General features: G+C 41.5%; 1 protein-coding gene across 4 annotated transcripts in view; it reads right to left on the reverse strand.

Moving 5' to 3' along the window:
- The window catches only part of LOC143020942 (uncharacterized), a 137,806-nt gene that overhangs the window by 59,109 nt on the left and 63,697 nt on the right, over positions 1–15,000 (reverse strand). For all 4 annotated transcript variants that reach the window (XM_076177934.1, XM_076177933.1, XM_076177931.1 and 1 more), the window contains exons 15-16: positions 7,467–7,662; positions 1,407–1,945 (exon numbers count right to left, since the gene is read on the reverse strand). In XM_076177934.1, coding sequence (XP_076034049.1) covers positions 1,407–1,945; positions 7,467–7,662 — 735 coding nt within the window. The remainder of the gene's footprint in view (positions 1–1,406; positions 1,946–7,466; positions 7,663–15,000) is intronic.

Consider the following 15,000-nt stretch of genomic DNA (forward strand, 5'->3'; position numbering starts at 1 on the left):
TTTAGTTTGTCCGTTATGTACCTGGACAAAGCTAAATAAGAGTACACGAGAATCTACTGACGACCGCAAATGTCTTCAATATCATCAGTTTCCTTACCGACTGGATCGAAGCTGTACTCAACAGGTAGGGGAAGAGGTGATGTTTACATATAGTTTAAAGTAGAATAAACGCAATGAATCACATACAGCCATATACAGCTTTATAACAACTATGTCAAGTGGCTGTAGTGTAGCTAATATCTTACAGTTGATTTACATAAAGTGTCTGTCGCACTGATGGATTACAGGAACTCGAACAAATGTGAATCTAGAAAACTTTGTGTATTATTGCACTACTGATCTGTACTTGTTTGGATCAAAATGCCTGCCTGGTGGTCTGAAGTTAGTGTTTGAAGGTGTGTTACAAATGAGGTAGCCAACCAAGGTAGGCACCCGCCCCCACGCATCCCACCCAAACCCATCACCCATGTCCCTCATATTTTAAGCCCTCGTGGCTAAAGGGTTATCCCCAGCCCCCGTCACAATTCCCGGGTCGGAAGCAGCGCAGCAAGACAAAGCATATCCCTATCTATTCATATACATGACTACCTCCCTCCTCCCATCCTCGTCTCGTCATGCGAAATTAGAGAAGATGAGGAGAAATTCCATCGATTTGTTGTCCATTCACGCCCTTTCTCCACTCACATCCATCTCTTGCTTTCTCCCTTCCCTACTCCCTAAACCAACCTTCTCCACTTCCTTCCAAAGCTTAATTTTGCTTCTGTTTAAAAAAAAAGATCTCCTCTTTGCCTCTGTTTAAAAAAAAAATCTCTTTGCCTCCTTCACCTTCCGATATGTATCTCCAGGAACCTCTTCCTAATTCTACTTTACAACCAATCCACACACCCTCGCTTCTCTTTTACTACATTCAACCCATCATCGCACCATTCTCTACCCTTCCTTCTATTTCCACCCATCCCCCTCGTTCCACATACCATCTATTGCACATTTTGCTACTTCCTCCTTAAAACATACCCATTCTTCTTTTATTCCTACTTCCTCTCTATCCCTCAACAACCCCTGGTGTTACTTCTCCTTTTCCTCCTCATTCAATTTATCAACTCTCAACACTTCTCTACCTCCTACTCTTTTCTTTCTCCTGCTCTTTTCCTCCACTCTCAATTTCTCTTTTACTAAAAAATTATCTGACACTCACCCACTCTCTTCTATGGAAACATGAACGTCCAGCACTCTTCCTATCCTTCCTTTGGATACCAATACAGTTCATTAATGTCCTACCGACCACCCTTCCGTCCACAATCTTTTCCCACGTATACTTATGCTTGGCTCTCTTCTTAAACAGTGTTTGGTATCGCCAACCCCCTTTCTAAGCACACGTTCAGCATCATCTCTAACAGAATACTCACCCGAAAGATATCAGGAAGCTCCTTCATCCTGACGGTGACCTGAGACTCCATCCACGTTTCACTCTGCACGTTCCCTTGGGACCAGAGCGTCCGGTACTTCTTTCCCAAAGTCCCCAGCTTCCCCGAGTGTAATCCAGCCGATCCGTGGTTCTTCGCCTTCGCCTTCTTCAGGGGTTTCCCCTTCCCTTTCTTCCCCTTGCGATCCTCCTGTTCGCTCGGTTCCTCGTCCTCGTCCTCCATCATAAGAAGGAGGTGAAGCTGGGAGGTGTCGTCCATAAGGCGGTAGTGGAAGGTCAGGCACAAGTGTGGGTCGTTGCTCTTGCTCGAGAGTGCCTCCTTCAGGAGACGTGGCGAGACGAGATCCGCCATCTGCTGGCTTCTTGGACTGTGTCTATTGTTCTTTGAGGAGCCCTTGAAGGACGATAGAGGAGATGGAGGAGGAGGAGGAGGTGGAGGAGGAGTGATGGGGCCGCGCCCCTTGTTGGCGGCGGGGACTGTGACCGTGGCAACGCCTCCCAGGCCCATGGTGGCGACGATACCTGGTGGAATGAAAAAAACAAGATTGAAATGTTATCAAATATCAATCACAGTAGTAAAGAAAGAGAGAGAAAAAGAGAGAAAGAGAGAGAAAAAGAGAGAAAGAGAGAGAGAGAGAGAGAGAGAGAGAGAGAGAGAGAGAGAGAGAGAGAGAGAGAGAGAGAGAGAGAGAGAGAGAGAGAGAGAGAGAGAGAGAGAGAGAGAGAGAGAGAGAGAGAGAGAGAGAGAGAGAGAGAGAGAGAGAGAGATTCTAAATGTCAGAAGCAAATCATACGAAAATCGACCAAAACATATGAATTTATTTTCCCTAAAAAAACCTAGATTCAGGGGTGATATGATACAGGTTTTTAAGATTCTAAGGGGAATTGACAACATCAAAAGTGTCGAATTTTTCACACTGAATACGAATCAGACAAGAAATAATGGTCGAAAACTGTCCGTAAGTAGATTTAATTTGGAAGCAGGTAGAAACAACTTCGCCAACCGTGTAGTAATTGACCGGAATATACTTCCTGCAGAGGCAATGCAATGTAGTACAGTTCGAAATATTAAGATTCATTTAGATAACCTAAGAAATGTGCTGTAATGACTAATTTTTTTATTATCATTTAACTAGTTATTACTATCTATTTTCATTTAGTTATTGTTTATCATGAATTATTTTCATTTCTCTATTCATTATTTGTCATTGTTTATTCGTTCATTTTATCAACTTATCTACTTCTTTATTTTTTCCGCATTCGACCTAGTTATGGACCAAAAGGTCTCCTCTTGACATGTTCTTTCTTTGGAAGAGAGAGAGAGAGAGAGAGAGAGAGAGAGAGAGAGAAATATAATGAGGGAGGAAAAGAGAGAAAGATGGTATGAGGGAAAGAGCGTTAGACAGGCAGAGATGGATAGATAGAGAGAAAAACAGAGAGAAGGAAAAGAGAGAAAAATAGAGAGTGAGAGAAACAGAAAGAGAGAACGAGGTGGATAAATAGATCGAGATAGAAATAGAGATAGAGACAGATATAGAAAGATAGATATATAGACACAGATAGATAGAGTGAGAGAGAGAGAGAGAGAGAGAGAGAGAGAGAGAGAGAGAGAGAGAGAGAGAGAGAGAGAGAGAGAGAGAGAGAGAGAGAGAGTATCGTTTTTTCAAGGAGAGCAAACCCCAACATGATATTCTAATTCATAAGCATCTTTGTCTAAAATAATTTTTGCCCTAAAGTTGGATGTAGACACTAAAATGACCAACTCGTGTATACCGCGAACTTTATATCCCGCGAACTTAAAACTTTCGCACTTCTACATTTTCACAACTACATTATATCTAAACAAACAAAACTTTCATTCTTCAATTTTCTAGTAACTTAGTTACAACCTAGTTTTAGTTATGCAAAGAAGATGAAACGTGAATTACTGTGACAAATCCGGTAAATTCACAGAGAACGGAAAATATTTGGAAAGCCCTTCGTTGCTGTCAAACAGACCATGTTGGGGGCAGTTTTATATAAACTCTTCCCAACATTAGCGAAGACTTAACTTTGTGTTTGTGGTGGTGACGTCATCATGACGTCAAACCGTTTACTTTTGGCTTTCGTCGCTTTTCGCGAGAATAATACGATCTCATTCACACAAGCAAACCCGTTATGGCGATTTTTCTTTCTTTCTTTTACCTCTGAGCAATGATTTTTTTTATAAACTAGCTATATTATGAACAAATTATGACGATATTCGCTCGAGAGAAGACTAATGGAGAAACAAGCACAGGCAACAATGAAGAATAAATAAAATCTTACCGTCATTATAAACCCTTCTTTTTAATACTCTACACACACACACACACCTACGCGCACACACACACACACACACACACACACACATACACACACACACACATGTGAAATTGCCAAAGGTCTTTATCCTAACCTGGGGACCGAGTATCAGCCCGCGAGGGTTGCACATCCAGGTAGAGGTGAGGGGGTTGACGGGTTTTGAAGACGGGAGACAGGAAGACGTTTCTCTTTGACGTCCATCTTATAAGAACACCAATTACAGGTACCCGTTACTGTTCCCATTGATAAACAGGTAGACAGATAAAGAAACGGTCGAGAGGAGACAAGCGGGTGAATCAAATAAACCGATAGATGGGTAGATAGGTAGATAGATGAACAGAGAGCTAGGATAAACGAAAGTAATATTAAAATGCAACCCTCACTCACCAACAAGACGTAAATATCACGACCAACTGATACAATCACAAGAGCAAATAGGTCTCTAAATAGCAAGGGAGTATCGAGAGCCAAGTAGAATTACTCCCCCGCGCTACTGAAGGAGTGTCACGGAAGTACGCAGAATATCCAAGCGATAAGATTAGACAACTTTATGGATGGGGATGACAGGTGGTGATGGATACGGAGCTGCCTAGTGTAGGCCTTATGGTCTCTTGCAGTCTCCTTTATTCTTATGTTCTTATGTTTTTATAACCGAAATAAGACAAAACGGGCCACATCACACGAAAGGGAATGACCAAGACGATAGACGCTTTGGCAACTGGAGTAGCGCCCGTGTAGAGGAACAGAACATCATAAGGGGTGTAGCCAGCGTTAATAACGAAGCGGACACTCGGAACAGAAAGGGAAAGCTATCACGAACTGGGTTACTCCCTGCAAAACAAACGAGATTAGGACGTTCATCAAGAACACGTGTGGAATGTGTTTAGGCTATTTTAGGGTTCTCCTGTCTCGCCCTCCCCCCCCCTCCCTCTCCCTTCCTCTTCTCTTCCTCTCCCCTTCTTTTCACCCTCTCTCTCTCTCTCTCTCTCTCTCTCTCTCTCTCTCTCTCTCTCTCCATTTCCGGACTCTCCATCCCTCTCTTCCTCCCACCCTCCCTCTTTTTCCCTTTCTCCTTCTTTTTCCATCATTTCTCCTTTTCTCTCCATCCCCTCCTTTTTTCCCATCTGATCTAGCTTTGTCTCCCTCAATCTCCCCCTCTCTCTTCTTCATTCCCTTTCCTTCCATCCTTCTCTTTCTCTTTCTCTCTTTACCTTAGCCATTTCTCCTCTCATCCTCCCTTGTTTCTCTGTCTCCTCTCCCCTACCATTTTCTCCCTTTCTCCTCCTCTTCTCTACCTCTCCCCTACCCTTCTCGTCCTGTTTCTTCTCTTCTCTCCCTCTTCCCTCCCCTTCTCTCCCTCCTTCACCTCTTCTTTTCCTCTCTCCTTTTTCCTCCCCTCACTCTCTCCTCTTCCTTCTCCTCTTTCTCTTTTCCTTCCTTCTCTCACCCTCCTTCTCTCCCTCTTCCTTACTACTTTTTCTCCTTCTCCCCCTCTCATCTCTCTCTCTCTTCTTTTCCCTCTCATCCCTCTCTCCTCTTCCTTCTCTTTTCTCTCTTTCCCTTCCTTTCCTCACCCCTTTCTCTCTTTCTTCCTCCTTTTCTTTTCTCCTCCTCCCCTCCTCTCTTTTCTCCCTCTCACCTCTCCTTTCTCTAACTCTCTCTTCTTCCTCTATCTCATCCATTCTCTTCTCCGTCTGTCTGTCTATCCCTCTGTCAATCCGCCCATATGTCTGTTTGCTGGAGTATTTGTCTGTCTGTTTGTCGGATTGTCGATTTGTCTATCTGTCGTACTTCTTTCGTCTGTTAGGTCGTCTGTCTATTGGATCATCTGTTTATCGAGCCGTCTGTCTATCTGTCGTGTCATTTGTCCGTCGGGTGGACTCTTTGTCGGACTGTCTATCTGTCAAACTCGTTCTTTCTCTTTGTTAGTCTGCCTTGCCCTTTACCCTTTCACAGAGGACTTTGTAGCGTGGAATTTAATAAACCATGCCCTTGGTTCAACTTCGCCGGTGGCAGGATTCGAACCGCCATCCCCTCGACCCTTCGCCGCAAGTGACGACGCCCTAACCCGCTCAGCCAGATAACGACAGATAAAGGAGAGTAAAGAAGTTGGTCTACCATGGCAAGGTAACATGTTTTCCTTTCGAACAAACAGGATTTGCTGCCAAAAGTTATCCCTGGAGGAAAGAACTTCTACTTCGGCACAAATGAGATCAGAGTCGAGAGCTTCCAGTCATATTTACGCCATTTTTGCTTTTACGTGTGGCGATTTTTTTTTTCTTTTTTTTCTTTCTTTCGAATTATGGCAAATGCGACGTTATGCTCGGATTCTTTCTGTTAACACGTCGCTATTTTCACCATTAATTGTTGCGACTTTTTTTTTTCAAATTATAAATAAAAGTACCTTGGCTGCCTTGCTACCGTGACTAGTACAGTACAATTAGCAACATATATGCTCAAACCTCCTAATGTAGATTGATAAATAAAGAATTTGGGGAAATGTAGAGGTGGACTGTGATATTTTCATCCATAAAGTCCCCAAAAATATCCCGTGCAGAAAATTCAGGATCATTGAAGATCTGCAGATTCTAACGTAGCGATGGATTTTGTTGTCATTTCTTATATGGAAATCTTTTCCCCTTGCGATACACAGCAGAAGTTGTATTGTAACTTATCGTTCCATGCAGGAAGAGCAGTCTACCAGTCATCTCATCCATCTCACTTAAAATGCTTTTAATGCTGAACGCTTTAAGTTGATGTGCTCTGTTTGCAGTGATTGTAATCATGTCCAATGAAATAAAATTTTATATACTCGACAAATTCTTGTACTCGTTGCGTTCCACGGCGTTCCAAAATGCCGCAATTCTTTTTTGGTATCACATGTGTATTTTTAATCAATAATCAACAACAAGTATTCGGAAAGTTTGGTTTTTATTTCTTTTTTATCTTTATTCTACTTTTCATATCTTCTATTATCTCGACCGGATGACATCCGTGAGAGATTTTTCCTTTTATTTCTGAACGCGTGTGTTGGCTTGCAACATTAAGCAAAACGACTTAAACAACCGATTTTTTTTAATTGTGAGCAATAGTCCCTATATGAACCCGTTTAATTTTAGAAATAATTAGTTCAGGATCAAGGTCACATGTTAAGAATTGCCCAATTTACTTCAAACCAAGAACAAAATTATTTATATATTATTCTTCAGCCATGTAAGAAGCCTCACATGAACTTCAACCCTGAGTTACTTGAAAGTCTAATTCAAGGTCCCACATACTTAAATCATGTAGGTAGACAGAAAATTACCAACATCGGTGTATGGGAAGTTGCATAAAACGCTTACCGTGCATTAAGCTGTATCATCAACTATCATCATCACTATCACCTCCAGTGGCAGCAACATCACTGTCATAATTATGGTTCTTGTTACGCTGTTATGAGTTGTTGTTACTGTGTTGATATGTCATCGTGTCGATGTATCATTACCATTGTAACGTCGCGTCCCTGTGTCAGTATCACGATCACTGACATTATCTATAACACTGTTTTTGTGATTGACAACGTCATCGTCTTTGACACTTACTGTCACCGACAACGTCAATGGTATTGCAATTATCATTATAACACGATTACTTGCAAATGTAAAACCCCCTAAAAAGGACAAAAAAATCAGTCAACAAAACCTTCAGTCCAACTCACCACCTTCCTTGGTGACCATCCAGTTGAAGTGGTCTGTGTGTGTGTTTCTCCAGCCGCAAAAGGAAGTGTCGAAGTCGCAAGCGAAGGAGAGAACTTTTTGCACGTCGACCTGATCGCAGTACGAGTCGACGATCTCCACAGAGTGGATGGCCACGCTGTAGTGGGGGCCGTACCCTCGCTCGTATACGATCTCCAACTGCAACAAGGTCATGGAAAGAAAAGTCAGGTCAGATATGTGACGCGGTCCAGAAATCACTTCAAAGTTTGTTTGTATGTATGTATGTATGTATGTATGTATGTATGCATGTATGTATGTATGTATGTATGTATGTATGTATGCTAATAGGAATACGGGTACGTTTGTGCACTTATGCAAAGTAGACCACTTGGAAAAAGAAACAAACGAAGCAGAGCGCTTTCGTATATTACATCTTCAGTGCAAAAAGTACATAGTTAATGGAAATACATATATACATACATACATACAAATGCTTACGTACGTATGTATGCATGTATATATGTATGTATGTATGCTAATAGGAATACGGGTACGTGTGTTCACTTATGCAAAGTAGACCACTTGGAAAAAGAAACTAACGAAGCAGAGCGCTTTCGTATATTACATCTTCAGTGCAAAAAGTACATAGTTAATGGAAATACATATATACATACATACAAATGCGTATGTATGTATGTATGTATGTATGTATGTATGTATGTATGTATGTATGTATGTATGTATGTATGTATGTATGTATGTATGTATGTATGTATACATATACGTATGTGTGAATTACTTTTTTAAGATCTAATATAAAGGGGCAGGGAAAGCTAATGAATAATTTGAATGTTAGTTTTCTGAACATCTCATTATATTTTTAATTTAAGAAAAAAAAAAGGTCACATAAAGGAGCGTTGCATAATTCATATACAAGAACCTTCAAATGTTAAAAATGGACACTTTTACAATATGAAAAGATCATTCCGCAAGAATAAAATCAAGACGTAACGAAATTGACCCAAAACGCACTTTTGAATAAAATTTAATCGCCAACAATATTGAAACCTTTCCAAACAATGTGAGATAATTTTTTCTACAATCTGCCTTTTGTGTGTGTGTGTGTGTGTGTGTAATTTTCCCACCAAGTTTGGTCAGGTTTTAAACTAAGATTTTGAATGCTCCTTTTAGAAAAGACAGACAAGTAGACAGAGACAGACAGACAGACAGACAGACAAGGAAACTCAAACACAATAAAACATGATTCAGAAAATGGTATCATACTATCCACAACACGTGTCCACATCTCCACAGACGATGAAAGTACACTGTCATTCTGAACGGGACCCCCCGACCATAGAGCGTGGTTCCCATCTTCTATTACATATAATATGCTTATTCCTATTTGCAACACATATCCTTAATATGTTCCCCAATAGGAACAAAGGGTAAGTTTGTTGAAAGTAGTTGGTAAAGCATATGGGAAGGTGTTAACTGAGAGGATTAGGTGAGGAATAGAGGGAGCGACTGAGAAGGAAGACCGTGAGTTTAGGATAGGTAGAGGATACATGAATCCAATTATTGTGGTAAGCCAGATATGCGAGTTGTTGGCAAAATGCATTTTTTAGAGGGTTATTGGAAAAGGCTTATGACAGGGTCGACAGTAAAGCATTGTGGGAGATATTCCAGACATATAGGATAGGGGGAAAGCTGTTAACTTCTTCAATACGGGTCAAATTTTCGCGCGCAGTATCGGATGCCTATTGTACGATGCATCACACTCCTCGCGTCATAAAATATAAAGTCAACGCTGTATTACTCGTTCTCTTTCTCTCTCGGTAATAAACACAGAAAACGTGATCAAAACAGTTCACAGAATTTAGGGGTCACTCAGCTATAACTACAAAATAAATATAATCAAGACATCGACTCCATCATCCTCATATACCCACTTGTGCCTACGTAGGCGTCATGGTATGGACGAGGAGAGCACTCAGATGCCACTACATGGGTAGGAGAGTTTGTGTTAGGTTTCTGAATGGTAAGAATTAATTGTTTTGGTGAAGGTGGGGCTACATTAGGGTTGTGTTATGTCACCATAGTTGTTCACCGTGTTGGATGGAGTGATTACATGCATTGGTAATGAGCAGGCGATTGGAGATGGTTATACCCGTTACATTGAGAAATGGCCGTTAGGGCGGAGCACTGGGAGTCCCCCTGTGGTGCCACATATAATTATTTCATAATTTTATTTTATTTTATAATTCTATTTTATGATTTTATAATGTTGCCACATATAATTATATTATAATTTTTTGTCACACACCACCACTGAAGTAAAAATCAAAGCAATGTTTTCTATACAAAGGTTTCATTTCCTCGAGTCTAGACATGGCATATGAGGAAGAGAGAGCGACGTTGCCGCTACATCTAATCTCTGGCCCCGCCCCCCTCACACTGCATTCAGAAAACATTACATCCACACGCACGTTCTCGCCATGGATGCCCATGTGGCAACACCGGGAAATCTCCTAGCCACGCCTTAGTGGTCATTTCTCGTTGCGCTGACTATAGTGAGAGTGAAGGGAAGTGGGAGGTGAGCCAGTTGTTGTTTGCGGATGACACTACGTTTATGGCTGGGTCAAAAGAGAGCCTAAAATAGTTTAATGTTGGAGTTTAGAAAAGTATGTAATAGGAGATATTTGAAAATAAATGTTGGGAAAAGTAAGGTAATGGGGTGAAAGTAACAGTGAGTTGGAGGAAGATGAACATAAATGTGGATAGATGTAAATTGATGAGATATACAAAGAGTGAGGGTGGCAGTGAGTTGAAGGTGGATAGTTTGAGGAGGGTGGAGGGGAGTGGAATATATAGGAAATGGAATGGGTGGGAGTGGTTCCTATGCCTTTTTCTTTTTGGCTACCCCCCGTGTAGAGGGAAAAAGCCTTTGGTATATGTATGTAAGTTTACATGTGGCAGGGAATGGATGAGTGGATATGGAGGTAAACTGTAGAATGAGGGAAGAAAGTAAATGTTTTAAGGGAATATAAACTGTCATGAAAAATACGTATCTGACGATGGTCGCAAAGAGAGGACGATATGAAAGGGTGATTGCGCCTCGGACAATTTACGGGGCAGACACTTGAAATGCGATGGAAGCAGAAAAGAAGAAATTTAAACGAGTTTGAGACGTATGGTGGATGATACGATGATGGACAGTCTGAGAAATAAGGAAATGAGAATAGCGGAGATGGAAAGAAGCTGGAAGCTAGCCTTGATAAAAGAACATCGGGATGATTTGGGTCCATGAAGAGAATGGGTGAAGAACAGAAATACTGATAATAAAAGGAGTAGTAGTAGTAGGTCAAGATAATTTGCAGCCGAACCTTCCATTACCACAAAAATATACATCAAATGGAGTTAATTGGAGTTTTTTATACTCATTTATATATATATATATATTTTTTTCATTTATAACTTCCATTGAGGTGCATCACTCCGCCATAATACAGATCTACGCGTGCAGACGCAGCGACTAATGACAACCAGCTGTACAATCTTAAGTTGCCAGGAGACGGTTACATTTATATGAAATTATTTATAGTCTCGTTAGGTTTCAGATGAAGAAAATCCATTGAGACTGTGCAACAAACTAGAACAACAACAGAAGCGACCGCAACTTGGGTTGTGAAACCTTAATTACCTCTGAGGGTACGTCTACATGTAAAGCTTAATTGAAACATCATCATCGTGAGAAAAATGCCAGTTGTAAACAATACAGATGAGTTCTAAATTAGGAAAGTACATACATATACCAAGGTTTTTCCCCCTTACAAGGGAGGTAGCCAAAAAGGGAAAGACATAAAATCATTTCCACCCATTCCATCCCTGAATACACTCCACACCCCTCCACCCTCCCTCTTATCTGAGCACCTCCAGGATGACGGGTCATCCCTGCACCTTGTCCACTGCCCTGGGTCAGAAGCAGTGTCGCAAGACACAGCACATCCACAGCAAGGCCGCTTCATTAAATCGGCGGGCCCCCTTCTCCGTTCCCCCATTGCATAAAAGGAGAGGACGGGGAGAAATCCCTCCGGGCTGCGTCAAATTTTGTTCACACATACTACCTCACCCCCCACCCCCCGCCCATTCCACCTTACGAATATCAAACTCCTTTTGAATTGATAGCTGCCTATTTCATTCTGAGTGATACCAGAAGATTTCTGTGTTCCTTTCCAGTAACACGAAAGCTATACCTATCGCGACACAAACCACCCATTCCAAGAAGTACTTAGTTTCAATTTGGTTGCTACCAGACAATATTTTCACCCGTCGTGAGGAAGTTCAATTTGTCTCAATTGACCCTTCCCCCTACTGACAGGTACTCTTTTACTTATTCTGTTCCACGCCAGCCGTTTAAGATTAAAAAAAAAAAAAAAAAAAAAAAATGTATTGGATGGATGTGTGACGAATGGAGGCTGGGTGCTTGCTTTGGCTGTATACCTCCTTTATAGGCGGGTAGAAGTCTTTTGGTACATTCATCTCTGTGACACCTGCGATACCCCTTCAGTAGAAAAGCGGTTCACCTCGATCAACACCTTCCGTACAGAAAGATACTTCTAATTGTAGTCTAGTTAACGTCAAACTATTCTGTTCACCTGGGTGCTCTGAAGTAGCAAAAAAATGATAAACTCATTCAAACTGGAATACATCCTATTACTTTGGTTGATGCTTGAAGACTCTGTTCTGCTGAGTGATATCCCTTATGTGGCAAAGAAGTATAGACTGTGAGGGATAAGAGATTATTCATTATTTTGACAATGTTCTTTCCCCTACGGCATGCCCTTCTAACATCCTTTCACAGCTGTCAGTTGGTCCCTTCGTTGGGACGGCGTAATTTACAATTTTTATGGTTAATGCTAGTCGATATCAGAAAGTTTAGGGCAGGATCTCTAGCTAAGGCTGGTGTGCCTATTTACTACAGTTATAATAATTTGTCATCTAGATTTAATGCAAATGAAAAAGAGTGGGTACACTAAAAGGCTGCTCGGTCTGTCTGTCTATGTCTGACGATGTGCATGTCCGTATTCGCAACGTTCCCATGCTTTCTTTCCACAGTTGCAAGGAAGACATGGACCAAAAGGTCTCCTATCGGCATGCTCCGCCTTTGTAATCCTTTGTCATTTTCAAATGTTCACATACCACACTAATGATGAAATACCGTTCTCCGCCCTACCACGAAATACCTATATTCTTCTGAGCTCATTGTACATAGTCAATGTTTGCTTAACATTACATAGCCTATCCCATTATATATATCACATCAATCAATCAGTCCGCCGGCCTAAGTATCTCTCGCAGGAGACCCAACGGCCATCGGATTGGACCACAAATCACTCGAGAGTCAGGCTGTGTAAAATGAGGTGTTCTCTACCTTCTGTGTGGGGATTGTATCTAGGACAAGTCGAGTCCGCAGCCATGCCTATTTTATGTTGATTTTTTTTTTTTTTTTTTTTTTTTTTTTTTTTTTAATGATGCCTGAACGCAGTCAATGTGGTTCTTGGTATTCGTGGATGGTTTCTGGGTGTGGCTGGTGGCTGGGGAAATCAGGTTGAGTATGTGGTTTGAAGGTCAGCCTTGAAGTGTTGTTTTGTGTATGTGTTGTTGTAAGGACATGTGTCCTACTGATGCAAATGATTTAGTATAACATTATCTATTTCAGTCGGTTGGGCTTGTGTAATATGGTGAGAAGGATGGACGGGTTTGAGGTCTTTTGCGTGTCACATCTACACCTTCATTTATAATAAAAAAAAAAAATAGCACACATCACACTAACACAACATCTCACGGCTTCGGGCGACTTGTACCACACTATAAGGCCATCCCATCCTCTGCCACACAAGCCTCATGAGACTTTGATGTCTCAGTGGTACCACGCGTGTCTGGTAACCGCCTGGGGGTATCGGGCGTTTGTTCGAATCCTAGCCACGACGCAGAGGTTAGGAAGGGCATTCATTCTGAGTAATGTCCCACAACGGCCGTTCACCTCAGACCCTTCCGAGAGAACCTGAGCCTCCTCCGAATATCGTCACTGCAATAGTGGCATACAGCGGACTCGGTCTCCTGTGATCATGTATTACCAGCCCCGCAACACACACACAAAAAAATAATAATAATAAAATAGAATAGAATAGAATAGAATAGAATAAAATAAAAGGAAAGAAAAGAATAAATAAGTAAATAAATTAAATAAAATAAACGAATAAACAAATAAATAAATAGAATAAAATGAAATAAATGAATGAATAAATGAATAAATGAGTAAATGAATAAATGAATAAATGAATAAACGAATAAAAGAATCAACGAATAAATAAATAGATTAATAAATAAATAAATAGACAAATAAGAAAAAATAAAAAATAAGGTCACACGTATCACGTGTCTCTATAGTCCACGCCCCGACATCCTTTCAAATCTGCACGCCCACCACACCCTCGCCTCCCACGCCCTCACGCATTAACACCACACCTCGTCAGTCGCTGCCACCACTACACGTCGTGTGGTACTGCTAGGCAACCTAACGAATACCGCCTGACTCCATTATCTTGTTTTGTCCTCAATCACTACGACTCGTCTCGCGAACTTATTTAGCATCTGGCAACCCCCCAATAATCACGACAGAGGCGTGTAGGAGGTACAAAGGCTTTTTCCCACCTTACATGGGAGGTAGCCAAAAAACAAGTGCATAGAAACCACTCCCACCCATTCCATCCCCTAAATACTCCACTCCCCTCTACCCTCTTCCCTCTTATCTTGGCACCTCCTGGATGACGGGTCATCCCTGCATCTTGTCCACTGCCCTGGGTCAGAAGCAGTGTCGCAAGACACAGCACATCCACAGCAAGGCCGCTTCATTAAATCGGCGACCCCACCTCTCCGTCCCCTCCTGCAGAAAAGGAGAAAACGGGGAGAAATCCCTTCGGGCTGCGTCAATTTATTTCTCATACATACTCCCTCACACCCCATCCCCCACCCACTCCCCCTCATACATCACAGAATTATCCGTCCACAACTATTCTCCATTATAGCTCCACGTAATAATGGAGCGTATAGTATTAACGCGTATGATATAGTACGTGTCATGATGACGCGTTGTGAGCCACCTGTGTAGGGTTATGAAACGTGAGCCAGCTGTACATAACCATAATGTATGAGCCATCTGTTTATGGTAACGTATCAACCAGCTGAGTGAAGTCATGACGTATATGTGCCACCTGCATGTAAAATGACGCATAACACAGCCTCTGATGACGATGATGAGCTATGAACCAACTGCTGCAGACTCAGAAGAAAGTTAAACAAACGGATGATTGTAATGAGTTCCCTCAATATTTAGATACTCTATTCTATTTAACACCAGACGGTTTCATTCAACTGGAAGAATTGAAAAAGTTGATGGGCTGCATGGATTATATACAGTATGAAACTAGAACATATATAAATCATCCTCACTATGTACAGTGTGAAAAGAGA

Source organism: Oratosquilla oratoria, chromosome 41 (assembly GCF_046742065.1).
Source record: "Oratosquilla oratoria isolate Oo_2021 chromosome 41, ASM4674206v1, whole genome shotgun sequence".
In the NCBI taxonomy this organism is placed as follows: Eukaryota; Metazoa; Arthropoda; class Malacostraca; order Stomatopoda; family Squillidae; genus Oratosquilla; species Oratosquilla oratoria.